Source organism: Sinohyriopsis cumingii, chromosome 7 (genome assembly GCF_028554795.1).
Source record: "Sinohyriopsis cumingii isolate HCF-2022 chromosome 7, ASM2855479v2, whole genome shotgun sequence".
In the NCBI taxonomy this organism is placed as follows: domain Eukaryota; kingdom Metazoa; phylum Mollusca; class Bivalvia; order Unionida; family Unionidae; genus Sinohyriopsis; species Sinohyriopsis cumingii.
Window position 1 is genome coordinate 78,795,224 of NC_142967.1, and position 23,823 is coordinate 78,819,046.

General features: G+C 36.3%; 1 protein-coding gene across 2 annotated transcripts in view; it reads left to right on the forward strand.

Annotated features, from left to right (window-relative positions):
• Positions 1 to 23,823, forward strand: part of LOC149795588 (protein mono-ADP-ribosyltransferase PARP14-like) — a 120,505-nt gene that overhangs the window by 11,039 nt on the left and 85,643 nt on the right. For both annotated transcript variants that reach the window (XM_089965424.1, XM_089965423.1), the window contains 5 exons: positions 8,019 to 11,289; positions 12,909 to 12,925; positions 13,290 to 13,452; positions 14,199 to 14,438; positions 19,881 to 21,185. In XM_089965424.1, the coding sequence (XP_089821550.1) occupies positions 8,052 to 11,289; positions 12,909 to 12,925; positions 13,290 to 13,452; positions 14,199 to 14,438; positions 19,881 to 21,185 (4,963 nt within the window). In that variant the 5' untranslated portion in view covers positions 8,019 to 8,051. The remainder of the gene's footprint in view (positions 1 to 8,018; positions 11,290 to 12,908; positions 12,926 to 13,289; positions 13,453 to 14,198; positions 14,439 to 19,880; positions 21,186 to 23,823) is intronic.

Below are 23,823 nucleotides of genomic sequence, written 5' to 3' on the forward strand. Positions count from 1 at the left end.
GGGTTATATCTGAATTGGTAGGATTTGAACCCACATCTTTTTGATCATGAGCCAGGCAAGCTAACACAGCCAGGGTTATATCTGAATTGGTAGGATTTGAACCCACATCTTTTTGGTCATGAGCTAGGCAAGCTAACACAGCCAGGGTTATATCTGAATTGGTAGGATCTGAACCCACATCTTTTTGATCATGAGCCAGGCAAGCTAACACAGCCAGGGTTATATCTGAATTGGTAGGATTTGAACCCACATCTTTTTGATCATGAGCCAGGCAAGCTAACACAGCCATGGTTATATCTGAATTGGTAGGATTTGAACCCACATCTTTTTGATCATGAGCCAGGCAAGCTAACACAGCCAGGGTTATATCTGATTTGGTAGGATTTGAACCCACATCTTTTTGATCATGAGCCAGGTAAGCTAACACAGCCAGGGTTATATCTGAATTGGTAGGATTTGAGCCTGCATCCTTTTGGTCATGAGCCAGGCAAGCTAACACAGCCAGGGTTATATCTGAATTGGTAGGATTTGAACCCACATCTTTTTGGTCATGAGCCAGGCAAGCTAACACAGCCAGGGTTATATCTGAATTGGTTGGATTTGAACCCACATCTTTTTGATCATGAGCCAGGCAAGCTAACACGGCCAGGGTTATATCTGAATTGGTTGGATTTGAACCCACATCTTTTTGATCATGAGCCAGGCAAGCTAATACAGCCAGGGTTATATCTGAATTGGTAGGATTTGAACCCACATCTTTTTGATCATGAGCCAGGCAAGCTAACACAGCCAGGGTTATATCTGACTTGGTAAGATTTGAACCCACATCTTTTTGCTCATGAACCAGGCAATCTAACACAGCCAGGTTTATATCTGAATTGGTAGGATTTGAACCTACATCTTTTTGGTCATGAGCCAGGTAAGCTAACACAGCTAGGGTTATATCTGAATTGGTAGGATTTGAGCCTGCATCCTTTTGGTCATGAGCCATAACAGAGCTATAGTTGTTCTGAATTAGTCTTGTAGAATTGGAGCCCACATCCAGATACTGAAAATTAAGCCTATGCGGAAAGTAATTGATCTCTATAAAGATGTTGCTTGTCTAAAGAGAATCAACCTAAAACTGTGTGGTTAACTTGAAAAACGAAAGTTTCATTATCAAGGTGACATGTTGCACTTTCTGGGCAAAACTGGGTGCCCTGTAAGGAGGGCAGAGTTTAACTCCCTACCGTTTCTTACCAGTGACAACATTGAATAAATAATGAAGGACACAATTTGGACAAGAGGGTGACCTATAATGAGGGCTTTGTGTATCTTCCTGCCATTTTTTACAATGAACAACATTGACAAAATATTGAATGACCTGGAATGTCAGGACAACATGGTGACCTGTATGGAGGTCAGGGTGTATCTTCCTGCCATTTCTGACAAGGGAAAACACTGATTAAACAATGATCGACTCCTGGAAGGTACATGCATGTGATCACTTCAGGTATAACATAATTTCTGGGTTAAGAGGTAGCACAGGGCAAAGTACATCATTACAGTATGTGCCTGATGGTGTGTTTTGTTTAGAAATATAAAGAGTGGTTGTCACATTGTTTACATACGGGGTGTTAAAATGAGGTATGCTCTTCATGTCTTGCTGTCATGTGATTTACAAATATAGTGAATACCAAACCTGTTAACCCAGTAGGTGTAATAGACCTGACCGAAACCAAAAACAGAAATATAAACTTTGCATTGATATAATGAAATCGCTGTACTGGAATTAATGTTCATTGACATTCATATGTAGTCAATAATTTTATCAAGGTCTGCAGTTATCTTATTTACTTGAATGCTTCCCTGTTTAATAATGAGTAAGATAATAAATTGGGTTTTTTTAATAAAAATAACAGTGATGTCCATCTTATAATGAAATCCTCATATCAGTGAAACCTGTACAGAACTTTCTCATGGAATACTTCAGGAATCCGTATGGAAGAGATATGGACTGAAAAACAATTTATTCCATATCAGTTCCATAAGTACTTCACAGCAAGTGAAAATTCCATATGGAATAAAGTTGCAACTTTAATCTATAAGCGCTTTTTACATAATTAATGTATTTACTACATATGTTCGCTTGTAAGAAAAGTCCAATTGCAAACTGCACAGACCCAGATCTGCTGGTGCATAATGCATCGGCATATCTTGTTCTGTGGAGTTTGTTTAGTAGAATAATCACCATACAGCCTGACCTGCAGGTGCATTATGCTACAGCAGATCAGGATCTTTGTTGTTTACAGTTTGATTTGACTTATATGTGAGTATATATGGTACTCCTGATGAGGTTACCCCTCTGCAAATATTAGAGGCCCATGTCTTCCATGGTCATCAGAATCAATGATAAATTCAAAGGTAGAATTAATAGTGTGTCTGGACACTGCTTGACCTGTTACAGTTGGGTGTGTATATACTCACTTATAAGTCTAGTCCATGTGTTAACAGTGAGGCAGATCTGCTATCATGTAATGTGCTGGCAGATCAGGGCTTATTTTTGTTCCACTGATTATTTTTAGCAAAATGCATTGACCCAGATCTGAGCTGTTGAAATGGGTCTTTGCTGCTCTTTATGGTACAGTAGGACTTGACTTCTAAGTGAGTACCCTACACATTTGAAGCTTACATGACCTAATAAATAAATAAATAAATAAATAAATAAAAACTGATACATTGAAAATATCCTGTCAAATTCTTTCATTGTTTTGTGCTAAAATGTCTGCTGCCTAATACAGATACATGGTAATGCATATCATTCATGTTATTGTGCAGAGAGGAATAATTAAATCTTAAAGGAACAAATATAGATACACTGTATTTCAAATCTAATTTTAAATTGTGTTTTAATTGACGTTTTTCATTATTGATGATACACTAAAAAGTTTGGATATAAAACTGAATCTCCTATATAACAGTACACTGTATTTATAAACTCTCTTTTCATTGTCTATGAACATTTTTTCTTTAAAATACACCGTAACCTTTAAATTTAGTCATCTTCAGAAATAAGACAAGTTACTAATAAAAGAGCCACAATGGTAGCTTAGCTTTGAGATTTTAGTACATCATGGAGTGAAAGACAGCAGTAGCTTAGCTTTGAGATTTTAGTACATCACAGAGTGAAAGTTGGCAGTAGCATAGCTTTGAGATTTTAGTACATCATGGAGTGAAAGATAGTGGTAGCTTAGATGTGAGATTTTAGTACATCATGGAGTGAAAGACACAGGTAGCTTAGCTATGAGATTTTAGTACATCATAGAGTGAAAGATGGCGGTAGCTTAGATGTGAGATTTTAGTACATCACAGAGTGAAAGTTGGCGGTAGCTTAGATGTGAGATTTTAGTACATCATAGAGTGAAAGATGCCAGTAGCTTAGCTTTGAGATTTTAGTACATCATGGAGTGAAAGACACAGGTAGCTTAGCTATGAGATTTTAGTACATCATAGAGTGAAAGATGGCGGTAGCTTAGATGTGAGATTTTAGTACATCACAGAGTGAAAGTTGGCGGTAGCTTAGATGTGAGATTTTAGTACATCATAGAGTGAAAGATGCCAGTAGCTTAGCTTTGAGATTTTAGTACATCATGGAGTGAAAGACACAGGTAGCTTAGCTTTGAGATTTTAGTACATCATGGAGTGAAAGACGCTGGTAGCTTAGCTTTGAGATTTTAGTACATCATGGAGTGAAAGATAGTGGTAGCTTAGATGTGAGATTTTAGTACATCATGGAGTGAAAGACACTGGTAGCTTAGCTTAGAAATTTTAGTACATCATGGAGTGAAAGATGCCAGTAGCTTAGCTTTGAGACTTTAGTACATCATGGAGTGAAAGACACTGGTAGCTTAGCTTTGAGATTTTAGTACATCATGGAAAGAAAGATGCCAGTAGCTTAGCTTTGAGATTTTAGTACATCATGGAGTGAAAGACACAGGTAGCTTAGCTTTGAGACTTTAGTACATCATGGAGTGAAAGACACTGGTAGCTTAGCTTAGAAATTTTAGTACATCATGGAGTGAAAGATGCCAGTAGCTTAGCTTTGAGATTTTAGTACATCATGGAGTGAAAGACACAGGTAGCTTAGCTTTGAGACTTTAGTACATCATGGAGTGAAAGACACTGGTAGCTTAGCTTAGAAATTTTAGTACATCATGGAGTGAAAGATGCCAGTAGCTTAGCTTTGAGATTTTAGTACATCATGGAGTGAAAGACACTGGTAGCTTAGCTTTGAGACTTTAGTACATCATGGAGTGAAAGACACTGGTAGCTTTGCTTTGAGATTTTAGTACTTTTTAGAGTGAAAGATGGCGGTAGCTTAGCTTTATGTTTTTTGTACATCATGGAGTGAAAGACGCCAGTAGCGTAGCTTTGAGATTTTAGTACATCATGGAGACTGAAAGACGCCGGTAGCTTAGCTTTGAGATTTTAGTACATCATTGAGTGAAAGACCATAATAGTATTTATTACTGATTGATTGATTGTGGATTTATGACACACCAGCATTGTAAGACTATATAGTACATATAACAAGTTTATATTATAAATGATTTACATATGAAAAATGGTTCAGTATCAAATAGCCTTAAGAAGACAACAAAAAACCATGATATATGGCAAGGATAATGTTTCCTTATCAATGGGGGATGTATATGGTGTTTATAAAGGGTCATTAGATAATACAAGATAAATTAATGTGATGAAAAGTACACATGTTGGTACATACTGCTGGACACTGGGTTCAATGTAAATGACAATGGATCAATTATTTGTGCTATGGTGAGTGATGAGCACACTGACTTGGAGAAATATAAATGAATGTTTAAAGAAAATTGGTTTGATTTTCTTAGTTGTGTCAGGAACTAGTTTGATAACTAGCTCCCCTTGACCTTGGACTCAATATAAATTGTTTTGCATTACTGATAGCTTGTGAATGCATCAATGCAATAAATGCTTAATTCCAATAGTTGCAATAATGGCTGTCTAAGAAAAATCTTGTTCACACTATTCACTCTGAATGGATGTGATATCAGTTTGGGATTTACACTAAAAGACTTTTTAGGATGTCTAGTTGGTTCTAAATGAAAATGGTGCCAATCAGACATCCAGCATGTCTGCCATTGCAGCTGTGTTTAAAATTTTGGTAATTGCTATACTCTCCTATTGAATATGTAGCTGGTCGCAAATGAAAACAGTGCAGATTTGTCCTCCAAAATGGCAACCATGGCATACATCTTAAAAATGCTGTTATCACTACCCTTCTAAACAGAAATTCATATCAGCATGGAATGACTCCACCAAAAGAATTTGTACGATGTCTAGTTGATCATAAAGGAAGATGATGCCAATCTATCCTGAGGTATGGCAACCATGGTGGTCATCTTGAAAATCTTTTTTATTGCTGCTATTCATCCTGGATGGATGACCATATCAACATGGGCTTTTCATTCAATGATTTCTTATGATATCTAGTTGTCTTAAATGAAGATGGTGCTGGTTCTTACATCCACTGTAGCTGCCATAATGGTCATCTTGAAAATCTTTTACTGCTCCTCCTGAATAAGTTCTAATGATGTCTGGTTGGTCCTGAATGAAAACTGCCAATTTGACATCTGCTATGGTGGACACACCAGCCAATTTAAAAATCATTTTATTGCTTAAGAGTATTAGAGATGGTTTCAACACTCAGCAGTTATAAAGTTATAAAATTCTTTTATATTTTTGTAGTAGATCAAGCATTTTTGTACAAGCTTATATTTGATGACAGATCATTTGTACAAGCTTATATTTGATGACAGATCAGCATCATTTGTACAAGCTTATATTTGATGACAGATCAGCATCATTTGTACAAGCTTATATTTGATGACAGATCAGCATCGTTTATACAAGCTTATATTTGATGACAGATCAGCATCATTTGTACAAGCTTATATTTCTATGGCAGATCAGCATCATTTGTACAAGCTTATATTTGTATGGCAGATCATCATTTGTACAAGCTTATATTTTTGTGGCAGATCATTTGTACAAGCTATTTGATGGCAGATCATCATCATTTGTACAAGCTTATATTTGATGGCAGATCAGCATCATTTGTACAAGCTTATATTTGATGACAGATCAGCATCATTTGTACAAGCTTATATCTGATGGCAGATCAGCATCATTTGTACAAGCTTATATTTGATGGCAGATCAGCATCATTTGTACAAGCCTATATTTGTATGGCAGATCAGCATCATTTGTACAAGCTTATATTTGCATGGCAGATCATCATTTGTACAAGCTTATATTTTTGTGGCAGATCATCATTTGTGCAAGCTTATATTTTTATGGCACTAGATTATTTGTACAAGCTTATATTTGATGACAGATCAGCATCATTTGTACAAGCTTATATTTTTTTATGACAGATCATTTGTACAAGCTTATGTTTGATGACAGATCAGCATCATTTGTACAGGCTTATATTTTTGTGGCAGATCATCATTTGTGCAAGTTTATATTTTTATGGCAGACCAGGATCATTCTAGAAAAGCACTGTAGAACAAAACTTTATGAAATTTGACAGATTTTTCTGACATAAAGTCATTATTATTGTTCACAAATAATGGCACTTTGTTATCGGATGACTAATGTTACAAAATGATGCCACTTTGATACCAAATATGACTACCATTAAAAAATGATGCCACTTTGCTATCGGATATGACTACCATTACAAAATGATGCCACTTTGCTATCAGATATGACCACCATTACAAAATGATGCCACTTGGCTATCAAATATGATTACCAAATGATGCCACATTGCTAACAAATATGACTACCAAATGATGCCACATTGCTAACAAACGTGACTACCATTACAAAATGATGCCACTTGGCTATCAAATGTGACTACTATTACCATAAAAAATCTTTTAAAAGAATTTCTAAAAAGCCACTGATCAGAATTTGACCAAATTAAACAGAAGGCATCTTGGGAAGAAGGCTTTTTAGGTATTGACAGTGATTGTGGTTTGTCATCAAATCTGCCAACATTACTAAAAAAATTTTAACAAATATTATCAATCAAAACCTGCTGAACACAGTATAACCTAAATTTACAGAACATATCCTGGTACAAGGTTATTCATGTATGCAGAAATGATATTGATCTGCCATCCATTATGACTGCCATTATTAAAAGAATATAAAACCGTTAAATGCAAGAAAACATCTTACTAACCTAGATTCTTACCTGAATGCCCTTGATTTTGACTTTTATTTGGATGTTGGCCAGGTAAGGAACCGCATACAACCTGGACCTCTTATTTAAGAGTATTTCAGATCATTCCACATTCAACAATTGGAGGATTTGGGTTTAGAGAGGTTTTTGTATTTGAGTGGTTTTACTGTATTTCCAAACCCATTGATGAATTTGGGATAATTCAGCAAAAATTATGCAATTCATTTTGTAACAAGTTGGCTTACCCCTTTGACCTTGCAGTCAGTGTTACTGTTCGAGAAAATGCATTATGGATTTGGTTACAAATTGTTGTTTACTTACATTTCCTTACATTCCCATTGAGAGATTTTCTTTGTTCTCAGATTGAAACATTATGAAGCAAAGACACTTCGTTTTGTGATACTGCTTATGCAACCTTTTGATCTAGGGGTCAAGGTCACATCTTTTGCAGCAATTCTTTGATCATTTAAGATCAATCTGTGAATCTGTTTACTTGCCTTTCTGCCCTCCCACTGTTAAAAGTGGGTAAGTTTAGTAGTGCAGTTGCACAGAAACTGTTTGATGTTAACCAGTATGTAGTTTAGTAGGCCTGTTTCTATTCATATGTTGATGATCTGATTTTTGCTTAGTTCAAGATATTTGTGCATAAGTTTTAGTTTTGAAAATAAAATACTTGCTAGCTCACTTAGAAATAATCCATTAGTCAGCCATTATATGGCATTAAAAAATATTTTTTATTTTTAAGGATTTATTGAGCTGCTTAAGAAGTCCTATTAGTATGGCGAGTGACAGCAGTGATGATGAACAGTATGATACAGCAGACAACAGTGAGTCAGATAATGAGGTTCATCAGATGAGCTTTCACAATGAACTCACTTCCAGCTCTGAGTCATCTGATGAAGTGAGTGGCTACGAGTCAATTAAAGGAATCTTTAAATTTGGAAAGTTGACTAGTTCTAGCAAACTTTCAGGAAAGGAAAATGAGGAGTTTCAGGTAGGAAAAGCTAAGGAAGAGAGGGCTTCAGAAGGAGATGAAGATGTTAATTTACAAACATTGGAGCTGCCTTCAGATCAGAGTGGAGAAACAGTTTTGCATTCTTCAATCACAGACAATTCAGCAAAAGTTGTAGAATGGCTTCCAGGAAGAGATTCAGCTGGTAGCACTGAAGACCTAAAAGAGCAAGAGACTGACACTATTGACATTAGAGATGATTCAGCTATGCAAGCAGATGAAAAAGTTGATACAGCTGAAACAGTGGAAGAAAAAGAGACCTTAAGAGCTAATATGAATAGTTCTCACATGTCACCATCTCATACAAGAGATTTAGAAGGTAATGCTGATGAAGGCTTCCAGCAGGGAGCAAATGATACAGACAAGACATACCAGATAGATGATTCCCTATCCATTAAGGAAAGTTTTGTCATCCTGGATCCTGAACCCTCTTTAACCCTGTCGGTTGTGGTAAATGATCAGATGGGGGAGACAGAAAAGAGTTTTCAAGAAGCTACACAGATACCTTCATCAGAAGGTTTTGATCAGTCTTTTGAAATTTGTGAATATGAGAATATTGAGAATATGAAGGTGACTCCACCAAACTCTAAAGACACTATCATGACACCACTATCCATTCCTGGAAACTCTGTAAAGGAAGCGTTTATGGACTTGTCCCAGCCGTCATCAGCTGAAGTCCATGAGGAAAGTGTGAAAAAACGACCACCTCCTGTTGCACCTAAGCCACTAATAAAAAAGCAGAAGCAAGAACTAAATGAAACTCCAGTTCAGTCCATTCTCATTAAGGAAGATGAGGCTCCAAATAAAACAGACGTAGAACAATGTCTTAAGGAAGTTGAACAGAAACCAATGGTAAGACAGCCATTTGAAGTTAATGACAGTGCACATGAGTTAAGCCAGCCTGAGATGGAAATGGTAGATATAGTTAAACAGGAAAAAGAGGAATCAACTGCTGAAGGAAACAGTTTGCAAATGGAATCATTTTCAGTGGTTTTGTATGAAGAAGATATAACTAGTGAGGTAGATGATGTAAAGCAAATATCTGATGGATGTATCCAATCAGATGATGAAAAAGTGACTGCTAACGCTGAGGAAAGACCTCAACAGGATTCCAAGACTGATGTCATAGAACAGTTGACTCAATATGAAAAACAGATGGGTGTTTCTGTTCAGCAGCCACTGATTGAGTCCCATGTAAATGAGATGGAATCCCATGTAAATGAGATGGAGTCCCATGTAAATGAGACCAAGCAAAAACCTCAAGAGGATACATATGTGGATGATGCTGATGAAAGCTCTTTAATGGATACACAGATGGATAAAGTCCAAGGAAGACTTCTGAAGGATACCAAGATAGAAACTGTTGAAGAAAGTTCTCCATATAGTAAGGATGATGCTGAACAAAGGTCTCAAACAAATACCCAGGCTGAGTATGCTGAGGAACCAATTAAGAAAATATCAGGTTTTATGAAGATGTTTGAAAGTACTTCAGTTGTTTCAGATATGGATAAAACAAGGAAAGATGCAGAGAATGAGCTTCACAATATCAGGTCATTTCCAGATGAGAATGAGCCAAGGACTCATGTTCCTGAGCCTCTACCTGTGCCAAAGAGACGTGGTAATATAATGTTGAAGCCACATAAGCAGTCTTCAGCAGAGCCAAAATCACTGAACCAGTCTGTCTATGAAGATTCCCAAATGGAGCAATCTAATGTTCCAGAAACAGAAATGGATGATTATACTGAGAGTACATCTCCAAAAGAAATGGGCATAATCTTGCCTCCTTTGCCCCAAAAGAATCAAGTTATAATGGAGTCAGTGAAATCAGAAAATCCAGAGGATGAAGCTCATGAAGATTCAGAACCACCCACTCCACCACCAAAAAGCATTGCTGTAATGGAGTCTTTGAAACATGTTAGGCTGGAGAGAGACATGTTGGAGTCACCTGAGCTAACTCATCCACCTACACCTCCACCAAAGACATACAAGCCAGAAGCACAACCATATGTAACTTATGAGCCATCAGTTGCACAGACAACACCACCACTACCTCCAAAGAGGTTTTCAGATCAATCAGCAAATAAAAGTCCCCAGAACATGCATTCTTCACTCTCTGGTCAGCTGCATGACCAACAAGGACCAGATTTACAAAGTCAACAAGATAGACCATATTTGCAAACATTGCATCCACAAGAATATATGTCTGGAGCCCAGAGTATCACTAGTTACTGGAAACCACAGGGATCACAGGGTGATGTGCAGATGCCATCTACATCAGATGGTCAACAGAACTTAGCTCATGGTACACATGGACAACCAACCTTGAGTGCAGGGGTCAGTGGGCAACCAATAAGGCATCCAGCACACCCTGTACAACCACCTTGGGGTCCTCAGCACTGGGGACAGCCACACATGCCAATGGGTTCACATGGACCCCATGCACAATATTGGCAACCTTGGGGTTTTTATCCTGGATATGGTCACCAGTTTCGACCAGGCATGCAACAAGATTTTCCAAGGATGAATGCTGGAGGATCTTTCAACAGACCACCATATGCTTCATCTCAAGAACCTCCAAGTGGACAGACATACAAGACAACAGAAGATCAAAATCAACAACAAAAGCAACAGCAGCAACAACAACAGCAACAGAATCAGCAGCTTCAACAACAACAGCCAAGATTACATGTTCAAGAACGAGAGTCTTCAGGCCAAGCCAAACATCCAGAACCCAACAGAAAGCAGGATGAACGACAAAAAGAGGAGAATAAGGAAATAGAGAAAGCAAAGGTTGAACCAGTAAAATCAACTCCAAAACCCATCAAAACATTCAAGACCTCTGGGCTACCAAAGGATTTAACAGATGGGAAAAAAAATGCAAATGCTACTTCCAAATGGGACAAAGAAAAGAAAAATGGTACATCTCCAAAAAGATCTGGTCAGGATGTTGTCAAAAGTAGTACCCAATCTGCCATGAGAAAAGAGGAACAAAAACAGGAGAAAGGTATATTGTTTACCCCCCCTCCCAGAACATGTATTCCTCTTCCCTGCCTTAACTTACTTATGTAAATATGTAGCACTTGAAATGCGGATACTCTGAGGGTTTCACATCCACAATTGATAGATTTATGCAATTTTCTTTCATTTTCTCAAATGTTATTCCTTCAAATAGTGATGATATGTTTTCTTTTTTCGTGTAATAACCTAATGACTAAAAATTCCTGGAAGTTTGAATTTTAGTAGTTTTTCTTGAATAATTTGCAAAAAAACTTGCACTGATATTTTTTCTGAAATGTTCAGTGTAAAAAAAGCATCATCCAGCCAATTACATTAGCTGTGAAAGTTCAGTGTAAAAAAAAGCATCATCCAGCCATTTACATTAGCTGTGCTTGCCAGTAGCTTCTCGGGGTTGGTGGTTCTTTCTGGGGTTTTCCCGGGTTCTTCCTCCACCATTAATACTGGCCGCCATGTATAGCTTATCGTGTGCTAAAAAATGGCATTAAACCCCACAACAACAACAACAACAACATTAGCTGTGAAAGTTCAGTGTAAAAAAGCATCATCCAGCCAATTACATTAGTGTGAAAGTTCAGTGTAAAAAAAGCATCATCCAGCCAATTACATTAGCTGTGAAAGTTCAGTGTGAAAAAAAAGCATCATCCAGCCAATTACATTAGCTGTGAAATTTCAGTGTAAAAAAGCATCATCCAGCCAATTACATTAGCTGTGAAAGTTCAGTGTAAAAAAAGCATCATCCAGTCAATTACATTAACTGTGAACTTCCAGTGTAAAAAAAGCATCATCCAGCCATCTACATTAGCTGTGAAAGTTCAGTGTAAGAAAAGCATCATCCAGCCAATTACATTGGCTGTGAACGTTCAGTGTAAAAAAAGCATCATCCAACCCATTACATTAGCTGTGAAAGTTCAGTGTAAAAAACGCATCATCCAGCCAATTACATTAGCTGTGAAAGTTCAGTGTAAAAAAAGCATGGTCCAGCCAATTACATTAGCTGTGAAAGTTCAGTGTAAAAAAAGCATCATCCAGCCAATTGCATTAGCTGTGAAAGTTCAGTGTAAAAAACGCATCATCCAGCCAATTACATTAGCTGTGAAAGTTCAGTGTAAAAAAGCATCATCCAGCCAAAATTACATTAGCTGTGAAAGTTCAGTGTAAAAAAAGCATCATCCAGCCAATTACATTAGCTGTGAAAGTTCAGTATAAAAAAAGCATCATCTAGCCAATTACATTAGCTGTGAAAGTTCAGTGTAAAAAAAAGCATCATCCAGCAAATTACATTAGCTGTGAAAGTTTAGGTAATCATCACATGGGCAGTCATTACAAGTATTTTCTTGTTTTTAGATGTATCTCATGAAATTAACATTGTTTTTGCTTTAAATATTTTTAAAATGATAGATAATAGTGGTTTAGGGCAAAACACTCCTTTATATTCCTTCTAATAGGTGACATTGCTTTAAATGCTAGTAAATTGTAACATGCATTTTGATGGCACAGATTTTATGTGTTAATTGTTTTCTTTAAACATGAAAATGTTTAAAATGATATAAAAAAATTTTGCCACACCAAGCAAAATTTAAATTAATTTCTTTTATGTATTTTCAGGAGCAAAATCAGAGGAGGTAAACATTTGTTTGCATGACTTTATTTTATTAAATCTGTAATTAAAAATTAATTAAAAATAAAATGTTGAACTATTTCTGTTCTCAAAATGTAGTGAAATAAACATAAAAATTTGTTCTTTTCACAGATAAACAATGTCTTGCAAATTTTTGGTCTTTCTTTTTTAGAAACCATAGTTAAAAGTCCATTTCTGAAGATTTTGATATCAGTATCACACACCATGTATAATTGTACCTTAAAAGGTGTCAGGCTTGGGTTTCTAGCAGATGAATATGTTCGTCACTGATAACACATAATCAAGTGTATTTATATCTTTATACAAAAAAATATCTCATAAATTACCAAAAGTCCTCTAAATTCTAGATTGCCTCAAAACCAGGTTACACTATGGTAATTGGTTTGAGTGAAAGCACAAGTTATGACAACCTGTTGAACTATATGGAGGGAAAATCAGGTGTTGATGTGAAGGAAATTGTTTATGGACCTAGAAGAGAAAATGCTGTTGTTATCTTTGACAGAAAACCAGGTATGATTTTCAATAATAAATGAGATAAAACTTTTTTATATGGATTATTGATTTAAGTTACTTCCATTAGTTGCCTTTTTGTTTCTTTTTCGTAAATATTAAGTAACATGTTTATAAGTAATGAAGTAAATAATTATCTAACTATTGGTCAGAAATTCTGCAAACTTGTTTGTTTGGAAAATTGATTAAATTTCTTCACATTCTGGTCAGCTTTATTTTAATTTATAGTTATAAATTTCTCCAGTATATAGTATCTTATAAATAAAAGTTTCTTTCATGTTTAACATTTCATTGTTTTCATGGGCTTATTTATAAAGCCTGAATCATGTGTTTATATACGTGTCTGTGTGCATAACCATATATACTTGCTTATAAGTCGGGTCCAACTGCAAACAGTTTCAGCTCTGGTATGTTATCATATAATACCCTGGCAGATTAAGGTCTATGCTGTTCTACTGATTACTCCTAACAGATTGCATTATGCAGCAGCAGATCATGATCTGTGCAGTTTGTCCAGTTGGATCTGACTTAAAAGGTGGGTACATATGGTATGTATATTTGTATCCATCCTTCTTTTTACCTCTCATCCGTCCATCCATTTGTCTTTCCATTTATCTACGTTCAGTCTTTCTATTGATGTCACTAGGTTAGTATTTGGATAGATAAGATATGGATATAAAATGCAAAGATGATAATGGATTAAATGACGTAAAACAGATTTTGTTTGTTATCATGTTTTATTACAGATCATGAAGATCTTCAAAATAAAGTATCCACGAAAAAACTTGATGGTAAAGTCTTAGATGTGTTTGATTTGCCCCCACCCACAAGCATCATCGTGTCCACAAAGGATCCAAAAGAGTTCAGCACAGACACACTGACTTTTCATTTTGAATCTAAAAAACATGGTGATGCAGAATTAGTTGAGGATGGAATGAAGACAACCGAAGATGGATGCTACATCATGACTTTCAGAGACAATAATGGTAAGCAATATTGATGGTTGATAATAATTACTGCATTTATTGGTATATTTAGCTTGCATCCTGGTGTGAATGGTATACTAAAATTTGTAGTCATAATCGACTGACAGATTTGTCATCATATTCCATGGACATATTTGCTATCATGATCCACCAACAGATCTGCCATCATAATTCATGGACAGATCTGTCATCATAATTTACAGACAGACCTGTAATCACAATATGTGGATAAATCTGCTGTTATAATCCACTGTCAGTTTTGCTGTTGTAACACACAGATGGATCTGAGGTATAATCTACCAATGGATCTGAGGTATAATCCACTGACAGATCTGATGTATAATCCACTGATGGATTTGCTGTATAATCCACTGACAGATCTGATGTATAATCCAATGGTGGGTGGATCTGATGTATAATCCACTGACAGAGCTGCTCTATAATCCACTGATGGATTTGATGTATAATCCACTGACAGATCTGCTCTATAATCCACTGACAGATTTGATGTATAATCCACTCATGGATCTGACATATAATCTACTAACAGATCTGCTTTTGTAACCCACTGATGGATCTGATGTATAATTCACTGACAGATCTTATGTATTATCCACTGACAGAATTTACGTATAATCCACTGACAGATCTGATCTATAATCCACTGACAGATCTGATGTATAATCCACTGATGGATCTGATGTATAATCCACTGACAGATTTTATGTATTATCCACTGACAGATTTTAAGTATAATCCACTGACAGATCTGATCTATAATCCACTGACAGATTTGATGTATAATCCACTGACAGACTGATAAATCTGCAGTCATAATCTGCTGGCAGATCTGAGATGTTTGGTACTTTAGATTTCAGGTGAATAATATGGACCCTGATCTGCCAGCACATTATATGATGGCAAATCTAGGTCATCTTTCTTTGCAGTTTTTGTAGACATTTATTTAACGCTAAATATGACTTGACCATAATTAAGAAGTTTCATTTTTAATAGCTTCTACTTCATTATAATCTATCAGGGCTTCTGAATTGCCCTTGAGTTTTGTTACATCTGATCAGACTTTTTGTCATGATTGAAAGGTTAATTGATTCCTTCTGACTCAGAAACTACTTGTTTTAAAGTGTAGCATATTAAATAAGTTGACTTTGGAAAGCAGACATTGAAATATGCCAACAAATTTTGTGACGGTAATAATGACCCCAAAGTGTAATCAGTATAGATTAATGATGAATTTGTTTGGAAAAAAAATTGAATGCAGCAAATCAGTCTTTTCTCTCTCTATGCTTGATAAAATAGTCATCATCTTCAGCATAGGAATCAACAGTGTATACCTTTGTGCCTAGTTTACTTTTCCCAGCTTGACTGCATGTACAGTCATAATGTTACATGTGCATGCAACCTAATGAGTGCTATACCATCATGTCATTGGTTTGGTCACTTTGACTTTGTGTACTTAATTAAGCGATCATGTACATCTTGTACATTTAGGTAAGTTTATTGGACCCTGTTAATTGTGTGGCTATAAAACTTTGCATCTGCACATATCCTGAAGATTACTACATCAGTATACCATAAGCAGGTCACCAAGACCTGCTTTGTGTGTTTCTTTGATCATGTACACTGTTTTTTCATGTTTAGATAGGTCTCTTAGACCCTGTTCATTGTATACTCCAGAGACTTTGTACATATATCATAAAGAGTACTTTGCTAATATATCGTAAGTCGGTCACTGTAACCTAGTTTTTGTGTTCCACTGATCATGTACACTCTGTATATTTTTGTTTGGGTTTCTTGTACCCTATTTATTGTAGAGTCATCAATACATGTGCATATATCTTGAAGAGCACTATGCCACTATATAATAATATATGTATACTGTAACCGGATCCTACTTTTCATACTCCACTGACCAGTCACATCTTTTGATACTCCCATCTTAACTCTTTACCTTTTGCTAACGCATATATGCGACCATAAAAGTAGCCTTGTAACTCCAGAGACACATATACAAGCTGCTAATAATACTCTCTGTTCCGGCTGGCTCATACATGCGTTTCCGGCCAAGGGTTGGGAAACCCCAGATACGCATATACACCTTTCATATTAAAGCTTTGTATTGAATGAAATTACAAACATCCGTTCTCTTTTATAATATTTAGCCAATGAAAATAGTCCTTACATAAAATGATGAACATATTCTATGAGTAGTTTTACAGCATATAAGCTGGAATTTCTATTGAAAACGAAGTCAGTGGTGACAGTAAAACAAAATGTCAACATTCATGTATTCCGACAATGATTCTGATGGAAGTTTAGAATGATTTGAAAGTGATGATATTGATTTTAACCAGATTCAAGATGAAGGATTGGACATTAGTATAAGTCATGTTTCGACACCTGACATTTCAGATTTATCTGAATCCAAAGATGAAACGCGAGACAACCTAATCTGGTCGGAACACGTGAGACCGGTAAATGTGGATGATTTTACAGCAGTTTCAGGGCCAGCATTTATTTTAAAAGAAAATGCAAGGGAGATAGATTTCTTTTTACGTGCTTCAGGCAGTATCATAAAAATTACCAACTCTGCAGTAAAATAGTGGACACATTGGTGTGTAAAATAGTGGTGAGAAAAGTAAGATAATATACATTTTAAACACAGATATATTGAGATGTATTTTTTTAATTATAAATACGTGAAAATAAACATTGATTCATATGGATTATATGTACTTGTTGGTGGAAATGAGTGGCACAAAACATTGGTAAGTGTTTAAAATTTTATTTTTCATTAAATTACGTAGTCTGCTAGGGACAAAATTGATACAGAAAATGTAAATAACTCGAGAAGCTCTCACTCAGTCAGCTATTATGATGCTCTGGGGTTCAGCCTAAAAACAGCTGCTAGAAGGCAGGCTGCTAAACAGGCTTAGTAGCCAGGGCAGCAAGTACTTGCAGAAGGTAAAGAGTTAAGTTGGGTGTATTATATTATTGCATTGTCCATTGATCAATTAATGTTTATTTTATTGGTTCATAACTTTGTAATTGCTGGAGAGATTTTCATGAAACTTCACCCAAGTATACATCATGTCCATGCAGTATGTCACATACCATAACCAATATCCCTTCTGCCACAAGGTCAAGGTATTCTTTTCTATAGTATAATCTTTGAACCATCATAGATATTTTAATGAAACTTAGCGCAATTTTTATATCAAGTATATTCAGTGCATTGCCTCCTGCCACAGAGTGGAAACATGAAATTCAGTGACTTGTATATTTTTTTCTTCTAATTTATAGGTCTTGAACAATTGAAGATATATATATGATCTTTTGGCTGGTTGTATATCATTAGTGATTGTAGGGATTAGTTTCAATTGCAATTCTGGTCTTTTAATGCAGACTGGTTTTCCTTTTTTGTTAAAATTTCTGGCAAACTTTTTCCATTCTTTTTCAAACTGTTTTTTTTTTCCAGGATATAATTCGAGTGGGAAAGGAAGTAACAATACACTATGGCACCATATAGCAGTAGTTAACTCACAGTGCACACAGGAATTTTTCATGCATTTTATTGTAGTTTCAAGTTACTTATTGCACATTCTAGATCTTTTGAAATAGTTTCATAGCTTCTTTGGAATTTAAATTTATTGAAAGATGAAAATGTATAGACATCACTTAAATTCGACCAGTCAGTAAAAAAAATTGTTTCAAATGGAGCTGCAGCTGACAGGTTAGAACAGAAAGATGACAATCAGGAGGCTTGAATTGCTTTTAATTTTGGAGGAACTTGGACTTGCCTGGTGCATGAGCTGCAAAAACAAAACTAATTATAGTTCAGCTGGCAAAAATGTGTGCCTTAACCATGCTAAAACAAAATAGCACTGAGGCGGGGAAGATCATATTTAGACATGCATATGTTTTTTGGATCGCACCCAAAAACACAAATATATGGGGAGGCATCTTACATTGTTGGGTTACAGGTGTCCCAGGCTGTGTATGGGCTGGCTCCTAATGTACTAATAGTGTCAATCACAGCTAATATTCCATCAGAAGATTAAAGCCTTCACAACAAAATTCATTAACATTCAAGGTCAAAAATCTCATCATCAAGCTTGCATCTGTTACTTCATTGTGAACTTTAATGGCTTACCTTTGTGCATGGGCCCAAAATTGACAATTTAGTCTAGCTCAAGAACTTGTAAGAGATTCCAGAGCACTTTCAGAACTGTCTTTAGGTCAGTTTGATACAAGCTTTTATCAACAGATATAATAGAGTACTTCTTTAACACAGTAGCTATATTCATGTACATAAATGAAAAGTTTTTGAGTTAATAAATGATAATAATAGTTAATAATCTTTTCTCACATGTTTTGATGATTTTGAAAATGTTGTGCATCATTTCAGTTACTTGTGAAATTATGCACTTTACACATGCCCTACATAAGCATGGAAAGTTTTCAGGATTTTTGGGGTGGGGGTACTGGTTCCATCCCTGTAAATGATATGTTATGAACCATAGCCACATGACCTGCCTCAAGGTTGAGATTATGGCAAGGAAACAAGTACTATGTAACTTACATACTTTTGTAAAGCATAATTTTTTAACCAGTGGAGATATTTTAATCAAGTCTTGGTAACATATATATATCATGGCTAAGACAGTGTGTTGCATTATGGAACAAGGCCTTCTTCCTCAAGGGGAAGGTCACAGCAGAGGAAAAGTAATTTTATCTTTGTCTAGAATATGATTTTGAAACACTGAAGATAGTTTAATGAAACTTGAACCAGTTATATATCATAATGAGTGTGTCACATGCAAGGGCCAAAAGGTCGTTGTCATGGCAATTGAAAATATAAATTGGTGTCTTGTGTCCATGTATAGGTAAAACTTTTCAACTAGTGAAATTATTTTTAATGAAAGTTTAGCTTGTATTTCTTGGCTTGACAGTGTCTCGTGTATTCAGTCATACCACTTGCTTCAAGATCAAAGTAACACTTTGATTATACTACTCAATAGCTCGTTTCCTTTTCCAGGCTGTCACTTTTATGCCCTACCAATATTTTGATGAAATGTTAGCTCAGTTTCATGATGTTAAGCTGTTTCTTGGACCCTGTTGGTCTTACAGCCATAAAATTAGATATAAGCATACCTCTGGAGTACATGTGCTGTTGTACCATATATAAGAAAAATGTTGACTGTGACATAATTTCTTTACCTCTTTTTCTTCATGATCTCTTAGTATTGATAATTTGTCATTGACACATACAAATGTCTTGCATCTCTACATGTGCAGGTGAACTTTGCTCTTTTCTTACAGCTTTATTGTTTCGGTTTATGCTGTTTTTTTAAAGCGTGAAGTTTAATAAAATTTAGTAATTGCAAATATTGTAAATCATGACACTCCTTTCACTTATTTCAGCCGTAGAACGAGTGTGTGCCATACAACATAAAGTAGAAAACATCCCACTGAATGTGTCTCCATATTACCAATTCAAGAAATGGACAGCTTGGAACACTGCCATTCATGGAATTAATATCCCTGAACCATTTGTGCAAAAAGTGGCTCCAATACTTTTGAAATACCTGCAATCATTTCCCAGAGCCATGAAAGCAGTGCAAATGGCCATGGTGGAAATGCATGCTGGGATTGAGCTTCGAGAGGATGCTGTGCTTCTAACTTGTCTTTTAAACCCAGAAGTCAAAGGTTGCAGAAAGCTTGTGACCACATGGAGAAAAGATGCAGAAGAGCATTTCAACAAGTTTTTATCGAGCACATTTCAGATTGAAAAAATATCCAACCTGTCAAAAATCTGGAAAGATTTCATAGATTTTGTTAAATCCGTGATTGAGGGTAAAGAGACCATGCTGGTAGAGGAAAGATTTGAAGATTATGTACAACTGATTGGGTTTTATGAGGAGGTGAAAACAACCCATGGAGAAGTAATGAAGAAAAAAGAGAAACTTGAGCGTATGGAAAGGGTGGAGAAAGAAAAAATGCCTCTAAAGTCTGCAGCAAAGAAACGTCTGCTTGACAGGGATGGAATCTTTCAGAGGCTTAAAGCTCAGTTCTCTGACTTTGATGTACATTTTGAACAGTCATCTGAAGAAATTGTGTTGAGTGGTGTTCCAGAGGACAGAAATAATGCAAAATTGCTGATTTTTGAAGAACTCAGAAAATTTGATGAACCATTTGAAATCAGCGATTCCACAGACCATTTCAGTCAGTTCATTAAAGAAGGTGCCCCTAGAAATTACATTATTAAAGAGATGGAAACAAATAGCTTGATTGTTGATTGGGATGTTAGTACTGAGAATGGTCATGTGTTTGTGTACTGTATTCCGGCAGACTGTGCACAACATGCTGCCACCCACATGAAGAAAATGGTCATGGAGACAAACATCCCATTGTCAGAGTCAGCACAGCTCTTTGTTACCACTGAGGAATGGATCATGTATCAAGCTGAGGCAGGATCAAAATGTGATGGATTAGTCCATATTGTTGTTACCAATGATCTAAAAAATGTCATCTGGATTAGCATGGAAGGCCTTTATAGAGAGATCTTAGAAGACCTTAAAGATTTCATCAAAAAGAACACTGTGGTTGAAGAAATGATTCAGTGTAATCCAATTATCACGCAATTCATGCAGGCTTTCTGGGAACCAGAAGATTACAAGGAAATAGAGAAGAATAGTGGAGATAAGTATCTCCAGTTAAACTTGAAAGGTTAGTTTTACATTATAGTGGATTAATATAAGGGTGATTGTCGGAATAAGTAACAGTCATACTTTTAAGCATCATACTTAGCATCATTACATTTTCATGACAACTGTAAATTAATCATTTAAATTTTTGTTCATATACTACCTTCATTATTTGATCATACACTACTTTGTAAGTGACATTTGAGTAAATTTTGTTTTCCTCACTAAATTTGAAGATATGTGCAGACTTCAGTTTATGATTTGCAATATATTTGCATGATAGAGACTGGTAGAGGAGAAAGGTTTTTAGGATAATATGTTTACATGATAGAGACTGGTAGAGGAGAAAGGTTTTAGGATAATATATTTACATGATAGAGACTGGTAGAGGAGAAAGGTTTTTAGAATAATATATTTACATGATAGAGACTGGTAGAGGAGAAAGGTTTTTAGGATAATATGTTTTTGATCTGCCTGATTATCATTTAGATGATCCTCATGTTACAAAAATCTAATAATGTATCACTTTACAATTATTTTTAAATGGGTTCATTAAGTGTCTATGACATTTTCATATTTTCTGGCAAATACAAGAATTTTCTCATTTGCATAACATTTACTCTCCCTTGTATATTGATACACTGCCATATCCTGTTGATGTATATTGATACACTGCCATATCCTGTTGATGTATATTGATACACTGCCATATCCTGTTGATGTATATTGATACACTGCCATATCATGTTGATGTATATTGATACACTGCCATATCCTCTTTATGTATATTAATACACTGCCATATCATGTTTATGCATATTAATAAACTGCCATATCATGTTGATGCATATTAATACACTGCCATATCATGTTGATGTATATTGATACACTGCAAGATCTTGTTGATGTATATTGATACACTGCAAGATCATGTTGATGCATATTAATACACTGCCATATCATGTTGATGCATATTAATACACTGCCATATCATGTTGATGTATATTAATACACTGCAAGATCTTGTTGATGTATTTCTATACACTGACATATTCTATTTATGTACATTTCAAAATACTTGTAAGTTTTATCAGTCTTAGAATTATTTTAATTACATTTCTGTGGCAAATATCTGCAATTCGTTCCCACATTCCAAAAATCCTCAAAATAGGCTTTTGATACTGTCAGCAGAGGAGGCTTGTGGAAGGTAATGGCTAAGTACAGATGCCCAATAAAATTCGTATCCATGGTGCAGCATTTCCAGGACGGCATGCAGGCACGAGTCCAGGACAATAGAGAGACATCTCAGCCATTCCCAGTAACCAATGGCATCAGGCAGGGTTATGTTCTGACACTGACACTGTTCAGTTTATTGATATCCACCATGCTAAATAATGCTTTCAGAGATTAAGATGTTTTAGTCGGCATCAGGTACTGTACAGATGGAAAACTGTTCAAACCCAGGAGGCTTCAAGCAAAAACCAAGGTTATGACAGACACCATCGGGGAATTTTTTGCTGATGACTGTGCCCACAATGCTGGCTCAGAAGCTTACCTGCAATGCAGCATTGACAAGTTCTCCAGCTCCTGCACAAGCTTCGGTCTCACCATCAGTACCAAGAAGAGTGAAGTCCTGCATCAGCCGGCCCCTAGAAAGCCCTATGTTGATCCCAACATCACCGTCAATGGCCAAAAACTCAATGTAGTGAACTGCTTCACCTACCTTGGCAGCACAATGTCACAGAGCATCACTATTGATGACAAGGTGAACCTCCACATTGCCAGAGCCATCGCAACTTTCAGCAGACTGTATGCCAATGTCTGGAACAGAAGAGGCATCAGCATCAGGACCAAACTAAAGGTCTACAGGGCAGTTGTGCTTCACACACTACTTTACGCATGTGAAACACGGACAGTGTACCATCACCGCGGCAGGAAGCTAAACCACTTTCATACCACAAGTCTCAGGAAATTCCTCAACATCAAGTGACAGGACAAGGTTCCAGACACTGAGGTACTTGCCCAAGCAGGTCTCCCCAGCATCCACACCATCCTGATGCAGTCCCAGCTACGCTGAGCAGGACATGTACGCATGCCAGACCACTGGCTGCCTAAGAGACTCTTCTGTAGTGAACTACAGCAAGGACAGTGATCCCATGGAGGTCAGAAGAAATGCTTCAAAGACAATCTGAAACCTGCATTGAAAGTGTTCAACATAAACCCTGATTCCTGGGAGCAAACAGCAAGTGATCACGTCACTTGGCATTCCTCCATGCAGAAAGGCTCTATATTGTGCGAATCTAGCAGGACAGCAGCTGCAGAACTGAAGAGGCAAGCCAGAAAAGTGTGTGCCATCAACCCTCATGGAGATGTTCCACTCATCCCTTGTCCCTTAAGCAAATGAACATTCCATGCAAGGAGTAGCCTGATCAGCCACCTGTGCACGCACAGAACAGAACCAGCCCCTCCAACCCTTGGATGACTAGAGTGGTCCTCATCGACACGACGGATGAACGAAAAAAATTCATAATAATACACTACCATATCATGTTGATGTATATTGATACACTGCAAGATCATGTTGATGTATATTGATACATTGCAAGATCTTGTTGTATATTGATACACTGCAAGATCTTGTTGTATATTGATACACTGCA